This window comes from Pipistrellus kuhlii, unplaced genomic scaffold (genome assembly GCF_014108245.1).
Source record: "Pipistrellus kuhlii isolate mPipKuh1 unplaced genomic scaffold, mPipKuh1.p scaffold_m20_p_3, whole genome shotgun sequence".
Classification (NCBI taxonomy): domain Eukaryota; kingdom Metazoa; phylum Chordata; class Mammalia; order Chiroptera; family Vespertilionidae; genus Pipistrellus; species Pipistrellus kuhlii.
The window spans coordinates 100,217,540-100,242,994 of record NW_023425529.1 but is presented as its reverse complement, the minus strand read 5'-3'; the positions used below and the strand labels follow the sequence as shown (position 1 = coordinate 100,242,994).

The 25,455-nt window shown below is 38.9% G+C and overlaps 1 protein-coding gene across 6 annotated transcripts in view; it reads left to right on the top strand.

The window, feature by feature from the left end:
- NBEA (neurobeachin) overlaps positions 1–25,455 on the top strand; it is a 798,235-nt gene that overhangs the window by 661,693 nt on the left and 111,087 nt on the right. For all 6 annotated transcript variants that reach the window (XM_036455167.2, XM_036455161.2, XM_036455163.2 and 3 more), the window contains 2 exons: positions 4,805–4,920; positions 20,447–20,559. In XM_036455167.2, the coding sequence (XP_036311060.1) occupies positions 4,805–4,920; positions 20,447–20,559 (229 nt within the window). The remainder of the gene's footprint in view (positions 1–4,804; positions 4,921–20,446; positions 20,560–25,455) is intronic.

Below are 25,455 nucleotides of genomic sequence, written 5' to 3'. Positions count from 1 at the left end.
AAAATATATATGGCAATGATACATCTGATAATGAGTTAATTTCCAAAATATATAAGGAACTTATACAATTTAACAAAAGGAAGAAAAACAATCCAATTAAAAAATGGACCTAAAGAGACACTTTTCCAAAGTTGACATATGGAAGGCCAAGAGACATATGAAAAAATGCTCAAAGTCACTGATCTTCAGAAAGATGCAAATTAAAATGACAGTGAGGTATCACCTCACATCTGCCAGGATGGCTATCATCAACAAATCAGCAAATGACAATTGTTAGCAAGGATGTGGAGAAAAGGGAACCCTAGTACACTGCTGGTGGGAATGCAAACTGGTACAATTATTATGGAAAACAGTATGGAATTTTCTCAAAAAATTAAAAATGGAATTCCCATTTGACCCAATGATCCCACTTCCAGGAGTGTATCCTAAGAAACCCAAAACATCAATCAGAAAGAAAATATGAACCCCTATGTTCATAGCATAGCTAAAATCTGCAAATAGCCCAAGCGCCTATCAGTGGATGAGTGAATAAAAAAGCTGTGGTACATGAAATACTATGTGGCTTAAAAAAAGAAGGATCTCTTACCCTTTGAGACACATGGAGGGACCTGGAGTGTATTATGCTAAGTGAAATAAGCCAGTCAGAGAAAGATAAGTATCACATGATCTCACTCATATGTGGAATCTAATGAACAAAATAAATTGATGAACAAATAGATCCAGAGACATAGAAGCATGAAACAGACTCATGAATCTCAAGAGGGAAGGTCAAGGGAGAGATTAACCTGGGAATTTTTATGCATACTAGAAGTCCGATGCATGAAGATTCATGCAAGAATAGGCCTTCCTTCCCTCAGCTGCTAGCACCGGCTTCTCTCTGGCACCCAGGACCTGGACTGCTTTACTCTGGCCACTGCCAAGCACCTGAGACCCAGGCTGCTTTGCTCTGGCTGCCGCTGCCACCCACCAGGACGTGGACTGAGGTGGTCAATGCCACCTCATGGCAATCAGTCATTTGGTTGTTTTGGTTGTGACGACTCTTGGCCTTTCATTATTATGATATGCATAGCTCTTGGACACAAGACAATCGTAGTGAAGGCCTGGGAGGGTAGGTGGTGGGGGATGGAGGAGGTCAATAGCAAAAATTAAAAGGGGACATCTATAATATTTGCAACAATAAAGATACATTTTTTAAAAATAAATAAAAACAAGGGGATTCTTATTCAGTATTTCAAATAGGAAGTTTTTTTATTTAAATAACTTATTTTGCCCAAGATAATAGCTCACTCTCTTATAATTTCTATTCTGTGTTCTCTATCAAAGTGACCCACATTGTTCATAAGAAAAATGCCTTCACTTCTGCATAATGATTAAAAAACACTTGCCCATTTTCTGTACTCTATACTGATTATCATTGCTTTATTAATGTATTTTCTATTCAGATAGTCATTACAAGTAATTAATTTTGGATTTAATTATATTATTTACTTACTAAGGATACGCCTGGCTATAGTCATAGGGTCAATTATTTTAAATGGTCATCATTTGTTATGATTCTCAGCTCATGGCTGGCCAGCACAACAGTGGTGGCAGGAGCCTTTCCTGCCTCTGTGACAGATCTAAGGATATCCGACTAACAGGGAGTGGACCTAAGCCGTTAGTTGGACATCCCCTGATGGCTCCAAGGATGCCAGAGGGATGTCTGACTGCCAGCTTAGGTCTGTTCCCCAGTGGAGTGGACTTATGCTGGCAAATGGACATCCCCTGAAGGATCCCGGATTGTGAGAGGATGGAGGTCAGGCTGAGGGACCCCTCTCCCCCCCCCCCCCAGTGCATGAATTTCTTAGCTATACATCCATACCTATAATAATAAAAGCATAATATGCAAATTATTATGTGAATTTTCATGCACTGGGCCTCTAGTATGGTTATAATAGCAGCATGGTAAAAATTGGACTAAGTATAGTTTACTAATTATTTGATAATTCAGAAAATATTTTAGCATGTTGCTATGAATCAGGAGGAAATTTTGTAACATAAAATAGTTGTGTGGGTGGGAGTGGTCCTGGGAAAATTTTGCATGTTGGTGCCAGTATGGATAAAAATGTGGAAGTCTTTTAGATAGCTCTGTGGAAAGCATATTATAAATTAACTAGAGGCCCCATGCATGAAATTCTTTTTTTTTTTTTTTAATATATTTTATTGATTTTGTACAGAGAGAAAGGGAGAGAGATAGCAAGTTAGAAACATCAATGAGAGAGAGTCATCGATCAGCTGCCTCTTACACACCCCCTACTGGGGATGTGCCCGCAACCAAGGTACATGCCCTTGACCGGAATCGAACCCAGGACCCTTCAGTCCCCAAGCCGACGCTCCATCCACTGAGCCAAACCGGTCTCATCCCCATGCATGAAATTCTTGCAAGGAGCTCGGCCCCTGCTGCCACGGGGGCCAAAGCAAAGGCAGCTGCAGTGGCAGCTAGGGGCCTCTGCTGCCTCTGCTTCGACCCCCACCCACCACAGCAGCTGCCTCTGTCTTGGCCCCCACCGCTATGGCTTTTTCCGGAAGGCCATCTGGAAGGACATCCAGTCTAACTAGCATATTACGCTTTCATTATTATAGACTGAAAATGCACAGCATTATAGAATTAAAGTATGAAATATGTATACCAGGTACCATTGCAATGATTGGAGTCATTAGACGGGAGGTTCTTTGAAAGTTAATAGGGTCTATTATCTCAAAGTAGGGTCTGGTGCATAAAATCTTTGCACAAGTGTGGGGTGTCCCTCAGGCTGGCCTGTGCCCTCTCACAATCCTGGGCCCCTTGGGTAGGGTCTCTAGGCCTGGCTGGTGATCAGGGCCTAGCAGGGCTTTCCTCCCTCCAGCTGTTGGCAGCTGGTCCTGCCCCCGCTGCCGCCACTACTTGTCATTTATGTGGTGCTGCTCCCCCTCCCCCGCCACTGGTCACCTCCTTTTGTGGGTGACTGGCATGGGGTGTGATCACTTGGCTGGCCTGGGCCTCCCTCAGTGGGGTGATCATGGGGCAATGGCAGGGCCCTCCGGCCAATCGCATCGCACCCACATTGGCTGGCCTGGTGCCGGTGTGTGTTATAGCATGGTTGTCTGGAAGGTCAACCGGATGGTCATTCTGCATGTTATGCTTTTATTATTATAGGTATGTATGTATAGCTAGAAATCATATGAGACCAGACTGCTATAATTTTATCAAGTCGATGTTTTAAACATGGAGATACACATAATTATTCTTAAAATTCTTAATTCAGATTTGAACTTGAGATAACGTGTTCCATACCATCTGACGTCCTTCCTTTCTTCCTTTTCCTTAGCTAACATATATTTAGCTCCTAAAAGACAATGTCTATTGAGATTCCATTTGGACATAAATATTAGATAATAATATATGAATGACAAAAATATTCTTAAGTCCATAGTTCCTGGAAGCCCTGGATGTCACATTGAATTCATATGAGCGCTTGCAGGGCATTTTGTATTTTTTTAGGGAAACAACAATACCTGTGAAGCTACCACACAAAGTCTTAGCTGGAATTAGTTTTAAGTTTCAATATTAGGTAGCACTGTATTTTTGACATCTTAACTTTGTGAAAAACAAAACACAACCAAAAAACAAGTACTGCATGAAAATTTAATGTGGTAAAAGAAATGCAGATGGTGGCATCAGATAGGATTTCCAGGATTAAGAAGCTCTGAAAGCCCAACCAGTGCACATCTTTAGCAATTGTGGTTATTAAAAAAATAAAATAAATAAAAACATTTTTTTTTCAATATGTAGTATATTTTCAAACATCTATGAAGTTGTTAACACTTAAATATTTATTAAGCTATTTAAACCTAGGCACTTAATAAACAACTGTTAGGTGTTTCTCTTGGTCCAGGGGCACCATGAAAATAATTCCTGAAACACTAAAGGCAGCATGAACTGAAAAAATTTGAGAACTTCTGCCTTAAGTGGTGCTCATTTTAGAAACTCACTAGCCTTATCATATTTTTATAAATACAGCCATTTTTCATTATTTTTTAGATAAATAGATTGAACCTTGAGAGTCTGATAATTTACACAAATTATCCTGATTTGCTCCCTCAGGCCATCCTGTATAATAAAAGTATAGTATGCAAATTGTCTTCTTGACTGGGAGTTCATTTGGGGGAAGGAAGGGAGGCCCCAGCCAGAGGTGGCGGCAGTGACGGGGACCCTACCTGTGCACGAAGTTTGTGCACTGGGCCACTAGTTCTTGTATATCTTCTGAATTCATACAAGTTCCCATTTGTTTGTTTTGTATATCATCAGAACAATATGAGTTGTATGGGTATAGACTATGCATGTGGACACACTGTGTGTGGAGCCATTAATATAGAAGGTTTAAGTCAAATACCTATTAGCTAATACCAGACTACCTAGCTTCTTATCATGGAGTAGATTTTCTATGTTGTTTACAAGATATTTTGACTTATCTTTTAATGTAGGTTCAGATTTTTAATATTGTTAATTTGTAAAATACCCATTTCAGCCATATTATTCAAATAGGTACTTTAATATTGTTTATCCTGAGTAATTACATATCTACTCTATAATAGAATTCTTAATATTGCTAAAATCTATAATTGTAATATTTTAAAAATTTATCTAAGAAGGATAAACCATAGATATTTTAAATTATTTAAAACATTATTTATTCTAAAACATTTTAAATGTATTAGTTGATATTGAAATTTTAAAGTAATGAGTTAAAAGAGCTTATGATTTTATGGTTTACTTAATTGCTAGGAGGATATCACTGGCTACTCCTCGACAGCTTTATAAATCTTCCAACATGACTCAGCGATGGCAAAGACGGGAAATTTCAAACTTTGAGTATTTGATGTTTCTTAATACGATAGCAGGTAAGACATCTCATTCTTTAATCTCATAATCTATTTTATTTATCAAAATCATGGGTAATGTGACTTTATGGAATACATTTTCCTCTTTGGAATTCAAAGGCAGCATTATTAGACTAAATATTGAAGCACTCACATGAAATGTTATCAGAAATTATACAAGCCAGTACCAAGTTTTAAGATGCATTTATTGTTGAAGAGGCTTTTCCCTGCTGTCCTCTGCTATTTTCTCTGCTGACAGCTTTGTCTGAGGTTTATTAGAGTTAACAAACCATTGCCAGAGAGTGACTGGAAATAATAATGGGAAAATGCAATTTCACTGTTTTGTCATTCTCAGCAATAGCAGCTAGACAGGAGAATAACAACAGGATTCTTCCTAGTACAGATGTCACCTGGATATGGCATGATTGGGTCACAGCATTATTTTATTTTACTTAAAATCTTCAAATAAAAATATAAAATCAGATTACATTTCTAAATGATGAGTAACTGCCATCAACCTTGGTAGTACCATGCTTATAAATTAAAAGAGGGTAGTGGTCCCTTTTTTTTCCTGCTAAATCAGTGGTTGTCAATGGTTAAATATCTCTATGAGATTTAAGTATCTCTTTCTTTTTTCCTAAAGTTAAACCTCAAAAGCCCTTATTCAGGTTGAATTATAGTTTACTTTTGTAAATCAGGCCCTACCAAACTTTTTGCAGTCAGATGAATTTAAATAACTACATTATTATTGTTCTGTTATAAATGCATGCTCAGAACCATGCATATAGAGCTATATTCTCTGAATTATTGCTTAAAAGGATTACTGTGTAATATTATTCTTTATAAATCTATCACATATATGTGAATATAAATACTAAAGGTATATATTAAATATGAATGATAGATATGTATTAAGTAAATAGGCAAAAGTACTCAATTTATCAATAAAAAGGGATAAAGAAGTTTGAAATGTTTTACATTTTAATCATTTAATAAATATTGTAATATTAGTGCATTTACTAATAAGATACTAGTGGTAGAGCCAAAGGGATTATTTTATTAAATATATTAAATTTTATTGTATATTTTATATACACATGTCCATTGTATACATGTCTTCTGATATCTTCATGATATATCTATATATATATAAAAGCCCAATGACCAGAATGGAAGAATGACTAGAACAACCAGTGGCTATCAAATGCCCTGTGACAGCCAACCAACCTGATCTGGGTTCCGATTAGACCCCCCCCCCCCACACCCATGGCTGGCCTGGCCCCCCGATTGGCCACCATCTCCCAGATCAGGGGCGGGGCTGGCTAGCTAACCATCTGCTACCCCTCCCCCAGCCTGCCCCACCCCAATAGGCCTCCATTAGGGTGTGTTGGCCAGACCCCACCTATCCACAAATTCATGCACCTGGCCTCTAGTTTTCTCTAATAAAGAGGGAATATGATAATTGACCATCATACCATCACAAATATGGTGGCACCCATGGCCAAGAAGGAGGGAATATGCTAATTGACTGCCACACCTTCAAAGATGGTGGTTCCCATAGCCACAAGATGGCAGTGCCCAGTCCCCTCAGCCCCACCAGGGCAGCAGGCACGTGGCATGGCCAGGCCTGCTCCCAGGTGGGTCCGGCCACTCTGTGCACCTGCCTCTGGAGTCTGCCAGTCCCCTCAGCCTCCCAGCCACCAGGGCTGGCCCAGGGCACAGGAAGCCTTGGATGTAGACTGCCCAGCCACCCAGGGCTGGCCCGAGGCACATGCAAGCTTCAGATGGCTGATGCCCAGCTGATGCCTGAGGTGCAGGCAAGCCTTGATGGCAGCTAGCTGCCTAGTTGCCCAGGACTGCCCAAGGCTCAGGTGATCAGGGCCAGCTGAGGCTTGTGCTGCTGACAGTGGCAGCAGCAGAGGTATGATGGGGGTGTCACCTTTCCCTGATTGCCAGGTTGCCTCCCACCTCTAAGGGCTCCCGGACTGTGAGAGGGGAAGGCCAGGCTGAGGAACCCCCTCCCCTCCAGTGGGTGAATTTTCATGCACTGAGCCCCTCTGGTCCATATATATAAAAGGCTAAGTGACTGACCATACATCCGTCTGACCATCCAACTGACCAACTGGATGGCCACTACATATGATGCACACTGGCAATTTAAAAATAAACATTGACTCTCGTGTGCACGATATATATAAACCTCTCACTGGCACAAATCGCACGCATGTGTTTTGATCTAGCATTGTCATTCGTGAATTTGGTTGACACTTCTATTATAGAAAAAGGGTGAAAAGTGGTATTAAAATATATCTTATAATTAATTTCCTTTCAATGTGTGTGAATCTGTGCACTGGGCTACTAGTTGGAACTATTAATAAGAACCAGATTTTAATGACCTTGATCTTAGACTTTCAGGCTTTGGAATTGAAGGGAATGCAGTATGGACCTTTAGGTCAAACTGGTATCTATGTATGGCATGAATTAGAAATGAGATAGCTTAAAGTTAGGGACAGCTCTTAGGAGAGTATGACAGGACTCTAGACATGAAGTCAATTTGTTCATCCTTTTATTAAGTATTACTGAACACACACTCTATTTAGCACTGACACTACAAAGGAGAGAAAAGTATAGTTTCTGCCTTTGAAGAAATCATGGTATAGTTAGGGAAAAATACATGTATACTAGTGATTCCAATAAAAAGTGATAATTATTATAATTGGAGAGTATACAAAGCCATTTGGAGTCACAGATTTAGAGGCACTACTTACAACCAAGAGATCAGGGAAAGCTTCTCTTAGGCGACACTTAAATTGGAAATTGAAATATGAGTAAGAATCCACTAGAAAGTAAGCAGAGGGCATTCCAAGAAAAAAGAAGAATGTGGAATGAAGAATAAATGGCAGAGAGAAGTATGATTTCATTCTACAAAAGTAGGAGTCACTCTAATATGTTCCAGGTGAATGGTTGTCATTGTCCCCTGTCCTGTAGTACCAGTATCAGACTCCTTCTCAAACGTACTGAATTAGAAGTAGTTTGGAAATGGGCTTAGAGATCTGCATTTTAACTAGTCTTCTAGTTGTTTCTGATATATAATATTTTAGCACCATCATTCTAGCCATTTAAGATCTAATTGTCATAACAGTATTTGCATTTAAATACATTTAGAATATATAAGAAAGTATGCAATTAAGTTCCATTACCTAAAATAAAAATTTAGAAAATAGGATGAGTTTGTCTAGTCCAGGGGAGCTTCTTAGAAAATATAGGCTTTAAATTAACTCAAATGATTTTTTTTATGCACAAATGATTATCCTGACAAAATAACCTTTATACAGAAGTAGAATGACAATTGGAAAAGGTTATGAATATAAACATCTTGAGGTACTATTCCTGGTTATAATTATAATTCTTCCCTTGCCATCATCCTGAAGTTTTAAGTGGGAGTGCCAGTTTGTACTGAGCACCAGCATTGAAGATTTGGATAATGGTTTCATAGAGAAGTTTCACTAAAGCCAAGATTGAGTACTTATTAGGGAAGTAAATAGAATTGCCTGTTTTACTGAATTGTGGAGAATACTGTTATCCATTCATCTCTTCATATTGGAACACTTTTCAGAGTTCTCTGAGGATCCTAGAATAAAGGCTAGAATAAAGATGTTTAATTGTAACATCACTTTTACTAATAAGGGTTCCACTAAATAATCTATAGAATAGAGTTTTAAGAATACAGTTATTGTTCAGGGTACAGTAATTTAAGTCAATTGATTGAAACAAGATTTATCATTTCTTGAAAGTATGTTAGTATTTATATTGATAAATCTTCTAAGTAATCCATAGCCAGAAATGTTTGGTTTATATTTTATCATAGTCTTTTTTTAAAATATCTTTAGTTATTCCTAATATAAAAATTCAGAAAAAAATAAACATTTTTATTGTTTCTTTGTTTTGTTTCATTATTTCTTTTTGAAACATTTTTAATATTAATATCAACATTCTGAAAAATAATAAATAGCCCAGCCTGGCCAGTGTGGCTCAGTGGTTGAGCATTGACCCAGGAACTAAGAGGTTACTTGTTCTGTTCCCAATCAGGGTAAATGTCCAGAGTGTGGGCTGGATCCCCAGTGCGGGGTATGCAAGAGGCAGCTAATCAATGATTCTCTCTCACCATTGATGTTTCTTATATATTTCTCTCTCCCTCTTCTTTCTTCTCTGAAATCAATAAAAATGTATTTTAAAAAGAAAGAAAATTTGTAAATAATTATTAATACTCATTGAGCAATTTTCAGTGTTCTAAATATTTATTACTCTAAGTGCTTTATGTGTATTAACTCATTTAGTCCCAACAATAACCCAAGAGTTAAGTTCTGTTTTTATCTCCATTTCACAAATGAGGTAGTAAGGTACATAGAAGTTAACTAACTTGTCTAAGTCAGAGCTGAAAAGTGATGACGTCAGGAGTCTACCTGCTTTAGGTAGTTTGACTCTAGAACTTTACTCAACTACTGTACTAGACTGTGTAAGTGACATTCAATTTAATGTCACTTCTAGTCATTAGCTTTAATCTATTAACTACCTTAAAAAAAAACCTAAATAATGTTTTTAAATAATTTCATCAAATGAAGCTCTTGAGGAAAAAAAGTCGAGCCTTTTAAAGTTCATTTATTGTTATGACTTCTATACTAGAAGTGGGCCACAATTATCATCTCTCATGTAGAACCTGGTACTGTTTTTAGGAGGTCCCAGATCCCGAGAAACAAACTCTAAAACAAAGATTTGCATGCAGGAAATTTATTGGAGAGTATCTTTGGGGTTGACATTATGGGGAAGTGAAGAAAGTAGGACTCAGTAAAAAAAGAAATTGAACCCCAAGGTAGCTGCTACAAAGGCCTCAGCAGATCCCACAGGGAGCCAGGAACTGGGATATAGCTTCAGAGTTGTCTTGCCATAAAGCAAGGTGGTTAGGCCTTCATTACTCCACTCAGCAGTGATTAGGTAGAGATATGAGTCCATAGGTTAGAGGGCTCTCTTCTGATGGTGGTGACTCCTGGAGAGGGACTTGGCTGAGTAGCACCGGCCACAACACTAGCACCATAGCCACCAACCCAGCATCCAAAACACTGGTGGCCTTACAATCACCCAGAGGTCTATCTATCATTGAGCCTTATCCTCAGAGCTCCTGATTCAGTAGCTTCGAGGTGGGGCTCAAAAATTTGCATTTCTAACAAGGCTCCCAGTGACGCTATGCCATTGATTGAGGGACTACATTTTTAGAACCTCTGTACTATATCTATATTCTTTAAAAAACATATCTATTAATTATACTAATCTGCAGTAGCACTCACATGTTCTATACTAGTGTCTTATATCACACATTTTGGCACTTATGGTAGTGTGCCCTTAGCATTTTTTTGTCTATACTAGAGGCCTGGTGCACAAAATTCATTCATTGGGGATGGGGGTCCCTCAGCTTAGCTTGTGCCCTCTTGCAGTCCAGGATGCCTTGCTCCTTACTGCCAGCCTGCTAGCTACTCTTTAGCACTACTGTGGCTGAGGGAGAGGCTCCTACCAAAGCCACTGCACTTGCCAACCATTAGACCAGTTTCTGGCTGAGTAGCACTTTCCATGTGGGATTTCACTGACTCCTGCGTTGAGTGTCTGCCCCCTGGTGGTAAGTGCGCATCATAGCAACCAGTCATCCTAGTCATTCTGCTATTATAGACTAGAGGCCTGATGCACGAAATTCATACACGGGGGGTGGGATGTCCCTCGGCCAAGCCTGCACCCTCTCCAGTCTGAGACTCCACAGGGATCAGCAGTTGGACATCCCTCTCATAATCTGGACTGCTGGTTACTAACCACTTGCCTCCCTGCTGGCTTGGTCACCCCCAACTGCCCTTCCCTGCCAGCCTGGTCGAATCCAACTACCCTCCTCTTGCTGACCTGTTTGCCCACAACTGCCCTACCCTGCTGGCCATCTTGTGACAACCATCGTGTGACAGCTAACTTTTGGCCATCTTGTGATGGTATGAGGGTGGCCATCTTGTGATGACATCACGCGAGGGCATGACACCACCTAGGCTTTTATTATATAAGATCTTATCTTTCCAATGAGATCATGAAGTCACTAAAAATTTTTTTGCTCAGTAAATATCCATTAAATTGAACTGATTTAATATTTGTACTTCATAAGTATTTGCATAGTTTTATAATCTATTATGTGAATTCACTAAAATTGCTGGAGGGTGTATTCTTTAAATTTCCTGGTTAAAAAGAAGAGTTACAGAATTGAAACTGATTGAGAAGGTGAAACCATCTTTTCTGACTTCAGTGTTTTCAAAAGTATAGATCAATGTGACTGAAATTTACATTTTCTATTAAAAGGTTTTATTTACTGACTTATATTCTCAGATATATCTTCTTTCTCTAAACTATTATCTATTAATAAAAGCTTAAGGGGACATTTACAGCAGAATGACCAGAATGACTGGTTGCTATGATGCTCATTGACCACCAGGGGACAAACACTAATGCAGAAGCTGCCCCCTGGTGGTCTGTGCACTTCCACAGGGGGAGTGCCACTTAGCCAGAAGCCAGGCTCACAGCTGGCAAGCCTCTCCTTCCTCCATGGCAGCACTAAGGAGCAGCGAGCAGGCAGGCAGTAAGGAGTGAGGCGTCCCGGACTGTGAGAGGACACTGGCCAGGCTAAGGGACCACTCTCCGCCCCGTCCAGTGCACAAATTTCATGCACTGGGCCTCTATGTCTTTACATAAAATATAAAGTACATTTTATGACCCATTTCTTGCTCTCCATTTTTTGAGCTTTATCATAACTGGCCAATTTTGCTTTTCTTCTTCTTTAAGGATTCTTTTAAAAATCAGATAGTCAATAAAGTATATGACAGTAGTGTCTGAGTATTAATGCATTATTAGGTATTTTTATCCTCCTGTGATATGTGTATATATACATAATTGCATATAAATACACACATTTTTTACTGTATGCATGTAAATTTTGTAAAGATACTTTACATAGTAAAATTTTGTCAAATATTCAGAAACCATAAATTTTTAAAAAGATATCTAAAAGCTCATAAATATTTTTATGGTCTTTATTTTGTTATATTTATAAATGTAATAAATACTCATTGTAGAAAAATGGAAATAAGAAAAAGTATAATTAAAAAATTAAATTATCCATAAGTATCAAAGGTAACATTTTGGTGGTTTTTCTCTTTTTTCTTTTTCTGTGTGTGGCATATCATTTAGAACCTGCTACACTGATAAGTTCAGATTCTACTTTTCTATTTTATTGAGTATTCTTTGAAGGCATGGTTTTTAAAACTGCATACAAATCTTACTTAGGAACGTAGTGTAATTTATTTCACTATTTTGTACCACATGTGTGTTTTGTTTTTGTTTTTGTTTTTTTAATTTTCAATGAACATTAAATTTTGGGAAATTCTATAAGTGAATTTTAATGATGCCTAGAGAATGACTAAAAATGTGGTTCCAACCTCAAATTCCTGGATTTGACCTCAGTTCTGTTCATTGTGTTCTGAAAGGTACAGTCTATGCCTCATTTTATACTTTATTAACCAATACTATGGACCTGATGTTAAAATCTGACATTCTTGCATTAAAAAAATAGCATAATGGTTGCTAATATACCCTCATGTAAATGATCCCATTAAGTTTGAGATAATTTTTTAAGGTTTTTGAATTATTTTTATATGATCAGCTAATGAATTCAGCATAGCTTTCCAACCCCTACCTTTTTATCTTGTTTAGCATTTTACACTTTTTTACTCTGTGATGTACAAGCCCTCCCTGGTTAATTATGTATATATTTAGCTACTGCATGAGTTGGGCTTATTATTGTCATCTAATTAGATGTAACTTGAACTGCTTGCTTCTACAAAAATCATTAAAAATTCTTTCCTAATGACCTAGAGATGACAAAATGTCTGTAAAGTGTGAAGAAGCAGACAAGCACGGGAGCATCACTCTTAAAGAGTGTTAATCCAGATGCTGCAGTCATCTAATTAAACAATATTTTGCTGTCATTAACATTTTCACCAAGGAATTGCAGTTATAATTTCTTTGTCAGCTGTCTCTAGATCACTTTGCCTTCAAAACTAAAGTGCCATATAAAAACATTAAATTGGATGGTTTAATTAAAAAGTTTTTTTTTAAGTGAAGAAACATATCCAGTATTTCTCAGATCTCATTTACTGTGCTTCACAATTATTGTTGGAGTAGATTAGTGTCATAGATTTGCAATATTTAATATTCATCATCACTATAAATCCTTATGAGCATAGTTAAAAAAAAATCTACACACTACTGCTGAAAAAGGAAAGATTCTTATTAATTTACAGCACAAAGTTATTTACTAAATTTCAAGTATTCTAAAAAATTAAAAATAGAACAACTGATAAATAAGTTACTAGAAATGCCAGAACCTGACAGATATTTCTTTAGAAATACTTCATTTTTTGTTAACTTAGTGAACTGTGTTTGTTTTTTAATTTCACAAAAGTGTTCAGTAAAATAAAGTATTAACACTAATTTATGGCTGAAACTTATGAATGCAAAATCCCAAAGTACCATTTAATCATTCTTTGCATCCATGTTCTTTTTAAATACATAGTGTATTTTTAATTCATATAAAAGTATATATTGATTGCTCATGTTGCAAGGCTTTTATGTGGAAATTTTTATTTAATATAACTTTGTAAGTTCATCTATTAATATATAAAAGCCTAAGCTTATATTAAGGTCGACCGGCCAACCAGCTAACTGGCTGGTAGCTATGACATGCAATGACCACTAGGGGGCAGATGTTCTGATCAGTAGCTATGATGTGCACTGACCACCGGGGGCAGATGCTTAATGCAGGAGCAGCTGAGTTGCAGTGACTTGGCAGCTGCAGCTCTCGGTTAATGCACTCAGATTCAGAGAGGAGGGAGCCCAATTCCAGGGTGTGTCACCCGAAAACTGCCCTCTCACAACCTGGGATCTCTAGGAGGATGTCATAGAGCTAGTTTCAGTCTGATCCCTGCAGGCCAACCTCAGAGACCCCACAAGTGCAGGAATCCACAGTTTGTTTATAATGCTTATTGTATTTATTAGAATTTAAAGTTTGCTATAAGCTTTAGTAATTTAAAAATTACTAAATTTTTCTTAGCATTTGTTTTCTGCAAACCTTTTATCTACTATTAAAAGTAAATTGCCGCCCTACCTAGTTTGGCTCAGTCGATGGATACTGCTTATGGACTGAGGGGTCTCAAGTTCAGTTCTGGTCAAGAGCACATGCCTGGGTTGTGGTCTCGATCCCCAGTATTGGGTGTGCAGGAGACAGCTGATCAATAATTCTCTCTCATCATTGATGTTTCTATTTCTCACCCTCCCTTTTCCTCTCTGAAGTCAATAAAAATATATATTTTTTAAAGTGAATTGCCAATAACATAGGAGAGGTGACTTGCCATAAGCTGTGACTGCAATCAATTAATTTGTGTTATATTTTTAAAAATAATGCTTCTGTACTTTATATTTTTTCCAAAAATAACATATAGCTTTTTTTTTATTATTAGAAAATTATCTCTATTAAAAGACTAGTGTCTTCAAATATGGTCTCTATTTCTCTGCTATTTGTATTTATATGATACATTTAAATACTGAGTTAATGTAATTTAGCTTTTATTTATTTTATATTGACAGTTTTTTCCTTAGAATATGTTATAAAACTTCATCAGGAAATTTAAAAATAATGATGGTATCTAATTTTCAGATACTTATTTACATAAGTAATATAGATATCCTATCTAATAAAAGAGTATTATGCAAATTAACCATCACTCCGCTACACCCACCAGCCATGCCCACCAGCCAATCAGGAGCAATTATGCAAATAACAACAACACAGATGGCTGCTGCCACAGAGAGCACAAGGGAAGCTTGTGTTTCCCTGGCAACTGAGGAAGACAAGCTTTCTGCACACCCTGGCTGGCAGAGCCCTCCACTATGGGTTACAAAGTTTCAATGATAGAATATACATAAATCCCTACAGAAATGAGGGCAGCCAAAGAGCTAGAGAGAGCAGGAGGCTAGGAGGAAGCCAAGCTTTCCATACACCCTGGCTGCCCTGGCCTCTGCTTAAGGCTACAAAGTTTCTATTATAGAAAATAAATAAATTCCAACAGAAATGGCTTCTGTCATGGAGCAAGTAGGAGGCTTGGCTTTGCTTAAGGCTACAAAGTTTCAATTGTAGAAGATAAATAAATCCTAGATACCAGGGCCTCCACTTGAGTCGCAGGTGGGCATGGCCAGCCTGCAAACCCCACCCTTGCACCAGGCCTCTATCCTATCTAATAAAAGAGTAACATGCAGATTGACCATCACTTCAACACACAAAATGGCTGCTCCCAAATGGTCAAAGATCCTGCCCTCATGTGGACATAAAATGGCCACCACAATATGAGGGGGACCAGGACTGCAAGGGAGGGCAGTTGTGGGTGATCAAGCCTACAGGGGAAGGCAGTTAGGGGTGACCAGGCTAGCAGAGGAGGGAAGTTGGGGGGACTGGGCCTACAGAGAAGGACAGTTGAGGGGGACCCAGGCCTGCAGGGGAGGACAGTTAGGGGTGATCAGGCCTACAGGGGAGGGCAGTTAGAAGCAAACAGGCTGGCAGGGGAGCAGTTAAGCATCAATCAAGCTGACAGGGGAGTGGTTAGGGGATGATTAGGCTGGCAGGTAGAGTGGTGAAGGGCAATCAGGAAGGCAGACAGGTGAGCAGTTTGGAGCCAGAAATCCTGGTTTGTGATAGGGATGTCTGACTGCCCGTTTAGGGATTTAGATCGGGCCTAAATGGGCGATCAAGCCTGCAGGGGAAGGCAGTTAGGGGTGACCAGGCTAGCAGAGGAGGGAAGTTGGGGGTGACCGGGCCTACAGGGAAGGACATTGGGGGTTCCCAGATTGGAGAGGGTGTAGGCTGGGCTGAGCCCCTTCTCTCCCTCCCTGCCCCTTTGCACAAATTTTGTGCACTGGGCCTCTAGTATGTTATATAAACAATATCACCATTGTTTTTATTAGAAATAGACTTTTATACTGGGAAACCTATTTTTCATTCAATTATACAGATTTTTAAGTAGAATGGTAGCTCAGAATATAATGGAACACTAAAAATGCCATGGGCCCACTTAGAATCCAGAAATAACTCTGCCTAGCCAATATAGTTTCTCTGTTTAAATACATGTGTATAAAAAAAGTAGTGAGAGTAATAAGGTGTCTTTTACCATATTTATGAGCTATCTATTGTATTTTACAGTGATAGTTTTAGCAGACCATTTTCATGTACAAAAGACTTTAATAAACGTTCCAAATTCATTAGTATTATTCTTCACAATAGACAGAAACATAGAGCAGGTATCGCTGGCTGAGTTATTTAGCTACAGATACCTTCTTCCAGTTTAGCGTGCACATTCACAGTACCATTCTCTGTCACATACATCTGCCTTCATAGTCTTCATCCTCCAAAGACTGTCCTATAATTTACCTTCTTTACTTGGTTTATGCTTATTCAGCTGTTAAAATTTGGCTCATTTTTATCACATATGTATTCATTCTTTTAATAAGTATGTATTGGATAAACAGTATATGGAAATACACAGATTTATTTAAACACGAGAGAGAGGAGGGAGGGAGAGAGAGAGAGAGAGAGAGAGAGAGAGAGAGAGAGAGAGAGAGAGAGAGAACACCCCAGACCCTACATTCTTGAGTTTATAGACTAGTGGAGAGGCAGACAAATTAGCAGTGATGCTCATTAACTCTAACACCCGTCTGTGTGAATGCTGTGGTGGGAGAACAAAGGGGAAGCCCTAACCTACGTTCACCTCATTCTAGAAGATGCAAAGTGCGAGTAACACTCTGCTTTCTATCAGTTACCTTCATATATAGTACACACCTATATCAATTTACATAGTTAAAACAACATGTCTTTTTATTGTAAAATTCAGATTCATATAATAAACATTTATTAGTATGCAGGCTTCAAAAATAGGCTAAGAAATATTCTGTGTGTACTAACAGTTTTCAACAAAACTTCTACTATTATTGTTGAAAATAAAATGCCACTCAATAAATGTTTACTAAATAAATTATATAATTTGATTTGATGCTTATAATAGCACATTTAGTTCTTCCTCAGATTGTGGTTTGTTTTTTCTATTTTTATTTATAAATGCTATAAGAGTGGGTATCATTTACTCTCAATACTTGATAATGAACAGGAAAGTATCTGCATATCTATGTTACGGTTGCACTATATGTAGTGTCTGCAACAATGCATACTAGATGAAATTCATATCACTAAATACTAGGAAAGTGGCTATTTAATATGAATTTGAATGGAAATTTAGAAAGCTGCTCATGATCAGATCATACTTTTACAAAATATAATCTTACCCGGTAAAAGTTTTCATTGAACCCTTTCTTTTTTAAATAGCAGTTTTCTTCATGTCATCTGATTATTATTATTTCAGTACCAGTTTATGAGGGTGAGCCAGTAAGTGCTATGCTCTCCCAGTGGTCGGCAAACTTATTAGTCAACAGAGCCAAATATCAACAGTACAACGATTGAAATTTCTTTTGAGAGACAAATTTTTTAAACTTAAACTTCTTCTAAACTTCTTCTATTTTGTGGAAGAGCCACATTTAAGGAGCCAAAGAGCAGCATGTGGCTCGTAACCCGCAGTTTGCCGACCACGGCCCTAAACTATCTACATTCCCACTATACTTCAGTATATTACCTGAAATACTTATATATCCTTAAAAAATCACATCAATAAGACAGCAAATTCAATCTAAGATTCAGCAGCACTTCACTAAAATGAAACAATTTAATACAAAAAAAATGTCATGAATGTAAAGGAGTGAAAAAAGAATATGACATCTACCTCTATACTTTTCCAGACTGGCTTTGAAGTGCTTTTGCAAAATCACTACTCTGATTCATTTTTTATTAAATATATTGGGGTGATATTGGCTAATAAGATTATATAGGATTCAGGTGTACATTTCTGATACATGATCTGTATATATACGTTGATTCTTGATACAAACAATATAGTATTCTTTATACTGGCAGTGTAATTTCTGGATATATATTCTTCATAGTAGAATACCAACACAACCTGCAGGAGGGCAGGTCAGCAGGGTGACCTCCTCCATGATCACTTTTAGCATCCCTAGCCAAGAAGGCTCTACTTCCAATGTGGCAATATTATCTTCCATACTAGTGGCCCAGTACACAAAATTCATGCATGGGGTGGTGGTGGAGGGTGTCCCTCAGCCCAGCCTGCACATTCTGCAATCTGGGACCTCTTAGGGCATGTCCCTCTAGGATCCCATAAGGATCATGCCTAACCTGGCAGTTGGACATCCCCCTCACAATCCAGGACTACTGGCTCTAACCACTCACCTGCCTGCCTGTCTGATCACCCCTAAACACTCTGCCTGCCAGCCTTATCGCCCCCAACTGCCCCCCTTCCAGTCTGATCACCCCCATTTTCTCCCTCTGCAAGCCTGATTGCCCACACCTGCCGACCTGCTCACTCCCAACTGTCCCCACATGCCAGCCTGCTCACCCCCAATTGCCCTCCCTGCTAGTCTGCTCACCCCCAACTGCCCCACCCTGCCACCCTGCTCACCTCAACTGTCCATTCACCACCCCTTCTCCCCCCTGCTGGCCTGATTGCCCCTAACCTGCCTCTGCCTCAGCCCCACAACCATGGCTTTGTCCAGAACAATGTCTGGAAGGTCTCCTAGTCTAATTAGCATATTACCCTTTTATATAGATCACATGTGTCAAACACAAGGCCCGCGGGCCAAATCCGTCCCGCCAGGCCTTGCAATGTGGCCCGCACCGCGCTGTCATCACTGCATTCCGCTGCGTTTCCATCACAATGACAGTTTATGACTGTTCAGTAAACCATTCGGCCCGCGATTTAGGCTGGATTTTAGATTTTGGCCCCTTCTCTGATTGAGTTCGATACCCCTAATATAGATAGTCAGCAGAAGAGAGATGGACCATGGAGTGCACACATGAAAGTTGCAGTGAGCCAAGCCTGGTTATGGCACATGTCACTTCTGCTCACCTTTTGCTGATTAGTGCTAATTTCCATGGCCATACCTACTTGTAAAGGGGGCTGAGAAATGTTGTATTTACCAGGAAGAAAAGAAATCAGTTATGACAAACAACAGTCTCTATACAAGCTTATATTACAAAAAAATAATTATAGTTAATCATTATTAAGTGAATTCACTTGAAACACATTGTTATGAATGTTTTAGATTAAATAAAAACATAGGTCAATAAGCAAAAGAGTTACCTTTCTTCTGAAATTCAATAGTTATCCTACCTAATAAAAGAGTAATATGCAAATTACTCATCACTCTGCTATGCCCACAACCCACACCCACCAGCCAATCAGAGCGAGTATGCAAATAAACCCAACCAAGATGGCTACAGCCACAGAGAGCAGGAGGGAGGCTTGGGTTTCCCAGGCAAGGAAAGAAGCTAAGCTTTCTGCCTACCCTAAGCAGTTTGGCCTCCACTACAGGCTACAAAGTTTTATTTATAGAAGGTAAACAAATCCAAACAGAAATTGCTAAAGCCATGGAGTAAGTCGAAGGCTTGACTCTGCTCCAGGCTACAAAGTTTCAATTGTAGAAGATAAATTCCATATACCAGGGCCACCATTTGGGTCACCAGGGGGTGTGGCTGGCCTGCAAACCACCAAAGGCCCCTTGCTCAGGCTGCCCCACGCCCCAAGGGAACCCCCACCCTGATTCAGGACACCCTTCAGGGCAAACCAGCTGGCCCCCACCCATGCACCAGTCCTCTATCCTATCTAATAAAAGAGTAATATGAAGATTGACCATCACTCCAACACACAAGATCAAGATGGCTGCTCCCATGTGGTCAAAGATCCTGCCCCATATGGACATAAGATGGCCACTACAAGATGGCCAGCAGGGGAGGGCAGTTCAGAGGGACCAGGCCTGCAAGGGAGGGCAGTTAGGGGTGACCAGGCTGGCAGAGGAGAGAAGTTGGGGGCAAACAGGCTGGCAGGGGAGCAGTTAGACACCAGTCAGACTGGCATGAGAGTGGTTAGGGGGTGATCAGGCTGACAGGCAGAAGCGGTTAAGGGCAATTAGGAAGGCAGGCAGGCAAGCAGTTGGGAGCCAGCAGTCCTGTATTCAGAGAGGATGTATGACTGCTCATTGAGGATCGGGCCTAAATAGGCAGTCAGACATCCCTTGAGGGGTTCCAGATTGGAGAGGGTGCAGGCTGGGCTGAGGGGCACCCCCCCCCCCGCCCCCATGCATGAATGTCATGCACCGGGCCTCTAGTCTATTATAAGAACAGGAACAATTTCATAATCAATTGATGTATAAAGATTATCATTTCTCTCTCTCTCTCTCTCTCTCTCTCTCTCTCTCTCTCTCTCTCTCTCTCTCTCTCTTTTTTTTTTTTTTTTTTTCCTAGGACGGACATATAATGATCTGAACCAATATCCTGTATTTCCATGGGTCTTAACAAACTATGAATCAGAAGACTTGGACTTGACTCTTCCAGGAAACTTCAGGGATCTATCAAAGGTAACTTTTAAATATATAGAAGTCCATTTTCTTTATAAGACTATATTCTACAACCATTTCTACTGATTATATCTATTCAGTTAATGTTTGTGAGAATGTAAGCCTGGTTGTCTTCTTTTGTAGTCAGTATATAAATCTCGTCAATTCTTAGCATAGGTATTAACCCACAGAAGATAAATTAGTACTAATATATGCAAATGAAATGGATATTTGAGAAAGAACATATCCTAGGTTTTAAGGATCAAGCCAAGAAAGATAAAATTAGTACAACTTATAATAAAAAAAAATCATTTCTATGATATATTTCTTAAGTGATAAGACATGTTATCTTTACATAGTATATACACATACACACACACATATACAAACACAGTAGGGGAGCTTAACACTGAAAAGAAGTTGGTTACAATTTAACAAGGGGTTGGTAGGATTTGGCCCCAAAATTGGAAAAAAAAATATAATGGGTGATATGAATGAAAAGCTAATTTTTGGTTAGTTCAACTCATTTGTCCAGAGGAAACTTAAGCAGGATACTAAACTCTCTGAAATATAGTGAAGAACTAGGAACTAAGCCCCAAAAGCTTATCTATAGGCTAAAATAATTTCAGAGCTACAGTAAGCCTCCATCCATGCACTCTGAATGTTTCTCTTTTCTATCATCTTGGTTGTCAGGTTTAATATTCCACAGTGGATTAAAAGACATGTACTTACATTTGGGTTTGGTGGGGGGATCTTTGAGCCCTCTGAGACAGGGAAATATACATTGCAACCAATTTAAAATTAATCCCATAGATGGTTTTTAACTTAGCACACCTTCTCTTCCCCCTTTTCTTGCCTTTGAAAACTAGACTTACCTAAGTTGAAGTTCTATGTTCCACTACTTACTCTTACTGGATATGTGAATTAAAAGCACTTTCTCTTAGCTTCAGTTTCCCCATTTGTATTATAAGAATAATAATATTATCCTCCCTCATCCTATATAGTAAGAGCCTAATATGCTAGGTGTCCAGTCATCAGGTTGTCTGTTCAACCAATCAAAGTGTAATAGGCTAATAATAGGCTAAGGCCACTCAACCTCTCACTATGACATGCACTGACCACCAGGGGGCAGACAGTTGACCAGTCAACCAGTCCCTATGACATGCACTGATCACCAGGGGGCAGACGCTCTGACACATAGGTTAGCTTGCTGCTGGGATCTGGCCGATTAGGACTGAGCGAGTTGGGCCAGACATGCCCTGTACCCCTCCCATGGTCCATCCTCAGCTGTCCAACCTTCTGCATCCCTCCCCAGCCCTGATCATGCACCAGTGGGGTCTCTGGACCTCTCGTAATTCAGGGCCCTCAGGGGGGTGTCAGAAAACTCATTTCGGACACTGGTGCATGAATTTGTGCACCGGGCCTCTAGTATAGTTATAAAGATCAAATGATGTGTACATTTAAAGAAAGTAACATAATACTTGGGACATAGAGGCACTTAATGAATATTAGCTATTATTATTACACATGGAATATTTCTTAGCCTATTTTTGAAGCCAGCATACTAATTTTTGCCCATTCTTATGTTATTCACTCTCTTGATCTTTCATTTTGTGTGAAATTTCTATCAAATGTTAGTTACTAGAATATGCCTAATTTTAGTTATGATATTATAAGTAACTTAAGAGATCAGTTAGCCAGCATTTTACTGAGAATCACAAGTTGGTAAAAAAAATAAATAAATAATGCTTAACTACTCCTCTGCCAGCCTGTTTGCTCCTAATTGCCCACCCCTGCAGGCCTGGTCACCCCTAACTGCCCTCCTCTGCAGGTCTCCCCCACACACACCCATCTGTCCTCCCCTGCAGGCTTGATTGCCCCTAACCGCCCTCCTTTGCCGGCCTGGTCCCTCCCAACTGCCCTCCCCTGCTGGCCTGATTGCCCACAACTGCCCTCTCTTTCAGGCCTATTCCTTCCCAACTGCCCTCCCTTGCTGGCCATCTTGTGGAAGTCATCTTGTGTCCACATGGGGGCAACCATCTTTGACCACATGAGGGAAGCTATCTTGTATGTTAGAGTGATGGTCAATTTGCATATTACTCTTTTATTAGATAGGATTAATGTTTCCAATGTAATTGAACTGAACAAAAATCACTGCAGATAATTAATCAGACTTGGGTAGATGGACACATTGTAATTCATGGGCCTTTCATCAAGGAGCAAATCTAGTTATACATTATCTGAATACAATCATTATCTGCAAAGTTAAATAATTAGGTATCATATTATATAGAGAGAACTATATGAGAGGCACTATATAGCAGCTAGGGATAAGAGCAATGGAGCTAGATTGCATTCATATCTGAAGTCTGTTATTCATTGGCTTTGGGTCCTTAGACAAATTGGTTTTTTATCTGTATAATGGAGACAATAATAATAGGGTTTTGTGAGGATTTAATTGTTAACAAGTATAAGGAACTTAGAAAAGTGCCTGACATAGCATTAATTAATACTATAGTATATATGAAGATAATGTAATAAATCATTGACATAAGTCATACTTTGAGTTCTTTCAAATAATGGTGATAAATATATGCTGGTATTTCCTTATTGGAATTAGAATGTTTGAATGGAAAGGATTTGTGACATGACTTGCTAAGGCTGAGGTATAACTTTGGGTATAACACAAAACAAAACAAAACTAACTCATCAATATCAGGATGAAAACTGTCAAACTAATTCTTTAAATAAAATTTTATCTGCACGTGTTTTATTTCACAATGATTGAATGACCATTGTGTAATAGATATTATAAAAGATACATATAATAAAAATTTAAAGGTAGGTTACCAAGTAGTTTGATACATTAAAACCTTATAAACAGTCTATTTCTATGGCCACTTCAGATTATTTTTACAGTAGGTAAGGGGATCCTTTCTCATTGAAATCAACTGGGATATTATGGTAAAAGGAAATTTATAGGTCAAGGTGTCTTTCTTTCCTCCATTTATTTATTTGCTTGAGGCCCAGTGCATGAAATTTGTGTATAATGGGGGGGGGGGGATGTCCCTCAGTCCAGCCTGAACCCTCTCCAATCTGGAGCATCCCTCTCACAATCCAGGACTGCTGGCTCCCAACTTCTCGCCTATCTGCCTTCCTGATTGCTCCTAACCATTTCTGCCTGCCAGCCTGATCACCCCCTAACCACTCCTTTGCCAAACTGACAGATGCCTAACTGCTCCCCTGCCAGCCTGTTTGCCCCTAACTACCCTCCCTTGCAGGCCTGGTCCCCCTCAACTTCCCTCCTCTGCTGGCCTGGTCACCCCTAACTGTCCTCCCCTGCAGGTTTGATCACCCCCAGTTGCCCTCCCTTGCAGAGCTGGTCCCTCTGAACTACCCTCCCCTGCTGGTCATCTTGTAGTGGCCATCTTGTGTCCACATGGGGGCAGCTATCTTTGACCACATGGGAAACAGCCATCTTGCACGTTGGAGTGACAGTCAATTTGCATATTACTCTTTTATTAGATAGGATTCTTTTAGTAATTCAGTCAACAAATATTTGTCACACAATTACTGTGTCAAGTACTGTACTAGGTGGAAGGGAGTACAGGAATTTATAAAATAGACATAGTTGCAGCCTTCCTGGAAAGAGTCCAGTCCAAAGCTGAGATTAAAATTCAGATAATGAAATTAAAATTCAGGAAGTCTGTGAGGCAGCAAGTATGACAATAAGTATAAAGGAGACTGTACCAAAGGAGAGAGTACATGTTCAACTACTCTTAAGATATTGGACTCAAGCCAAAACCGGTTTGGCTCAGTGGATAGGGCATCAGTCTGCGGACGGAAAGATCCCAGGTTCCATTCCGGTCAAGGGCATGTACATTGGTTGTGGGCACATCCCCAGTAGGGGGTGTGCAAGAGACAGATAGTCGATGTTTCTCTCTCATTGATGTTTCTAGCTCTCTATCTCTCTCCCTTCCTCTCTGTAAAAAATCAATAAAATATATTTTTTTAAAAGAAAGAAAGAAAAAAACGATGTTGAACTCAAATGTTCTTGCAACCTTTTCCTAACCAAAGAAAATATGGCCTTTATTATGGCTAAAATAGATTATAGAAGATTTATGGTAAAATGTTTGCTAATAATTATAGGTTTTCAGTCTATGTAGAAAACATGAAATACACTAAATGAAGTAACTATTTCTATAGTAACTGGAATATATAAACATTGCTCAATTTTTAAAGCTTATCTGTTCCATCTATATTCCTAATGGTATAACTTTTTCCTTTGTGACTTGCATGTGCTCTCCTATTTTTATATAGTGTTAGATAGGTAAAAGAGGTGAACAGCCTAAGCCTAAATAAATTCAGCAACATGAACACTAACTGTATGTTGGTGTAAACATAGACTTCATGTTGTGAACATTTGAACCCATGAGCTGTTAATCGATAGCTTTTTCTTTCAATTCTACTGTTTCATGCTCTAGCAATTTGTTCTTTTTATTCTGCCAGACTAACATGATAGGAAAATGTTAGCAAATTAAAGCTTCTTGATATGTTAATAAATTACTCTTGCATTGTTCCCATGCTTCATTGAATTTCTTAATAGGAACTTCTTACAAATGGACTAAAAACCCAAGACTATCCTGTATAAAATTCATTAATAAAGAAGAGTTTAATGTAAGAAAATATATTATATGTCTAATGGGAAAATGACATTTGAAGTATAATAATATATTAGAAGGAACAACAATGCAATATTATTTTAGTGTAGAGATGACTACTAAGAAGCACATGAAATTCCTGTAGTTATAATTAATACCACAAAAGAAAAATTTGGTAGAGTTTGTTACTCTTTAAAAGATCAAGGAAGAATTGAAATATTTGAAAGATATTATAAACCAGAAACATTCTAAAAGA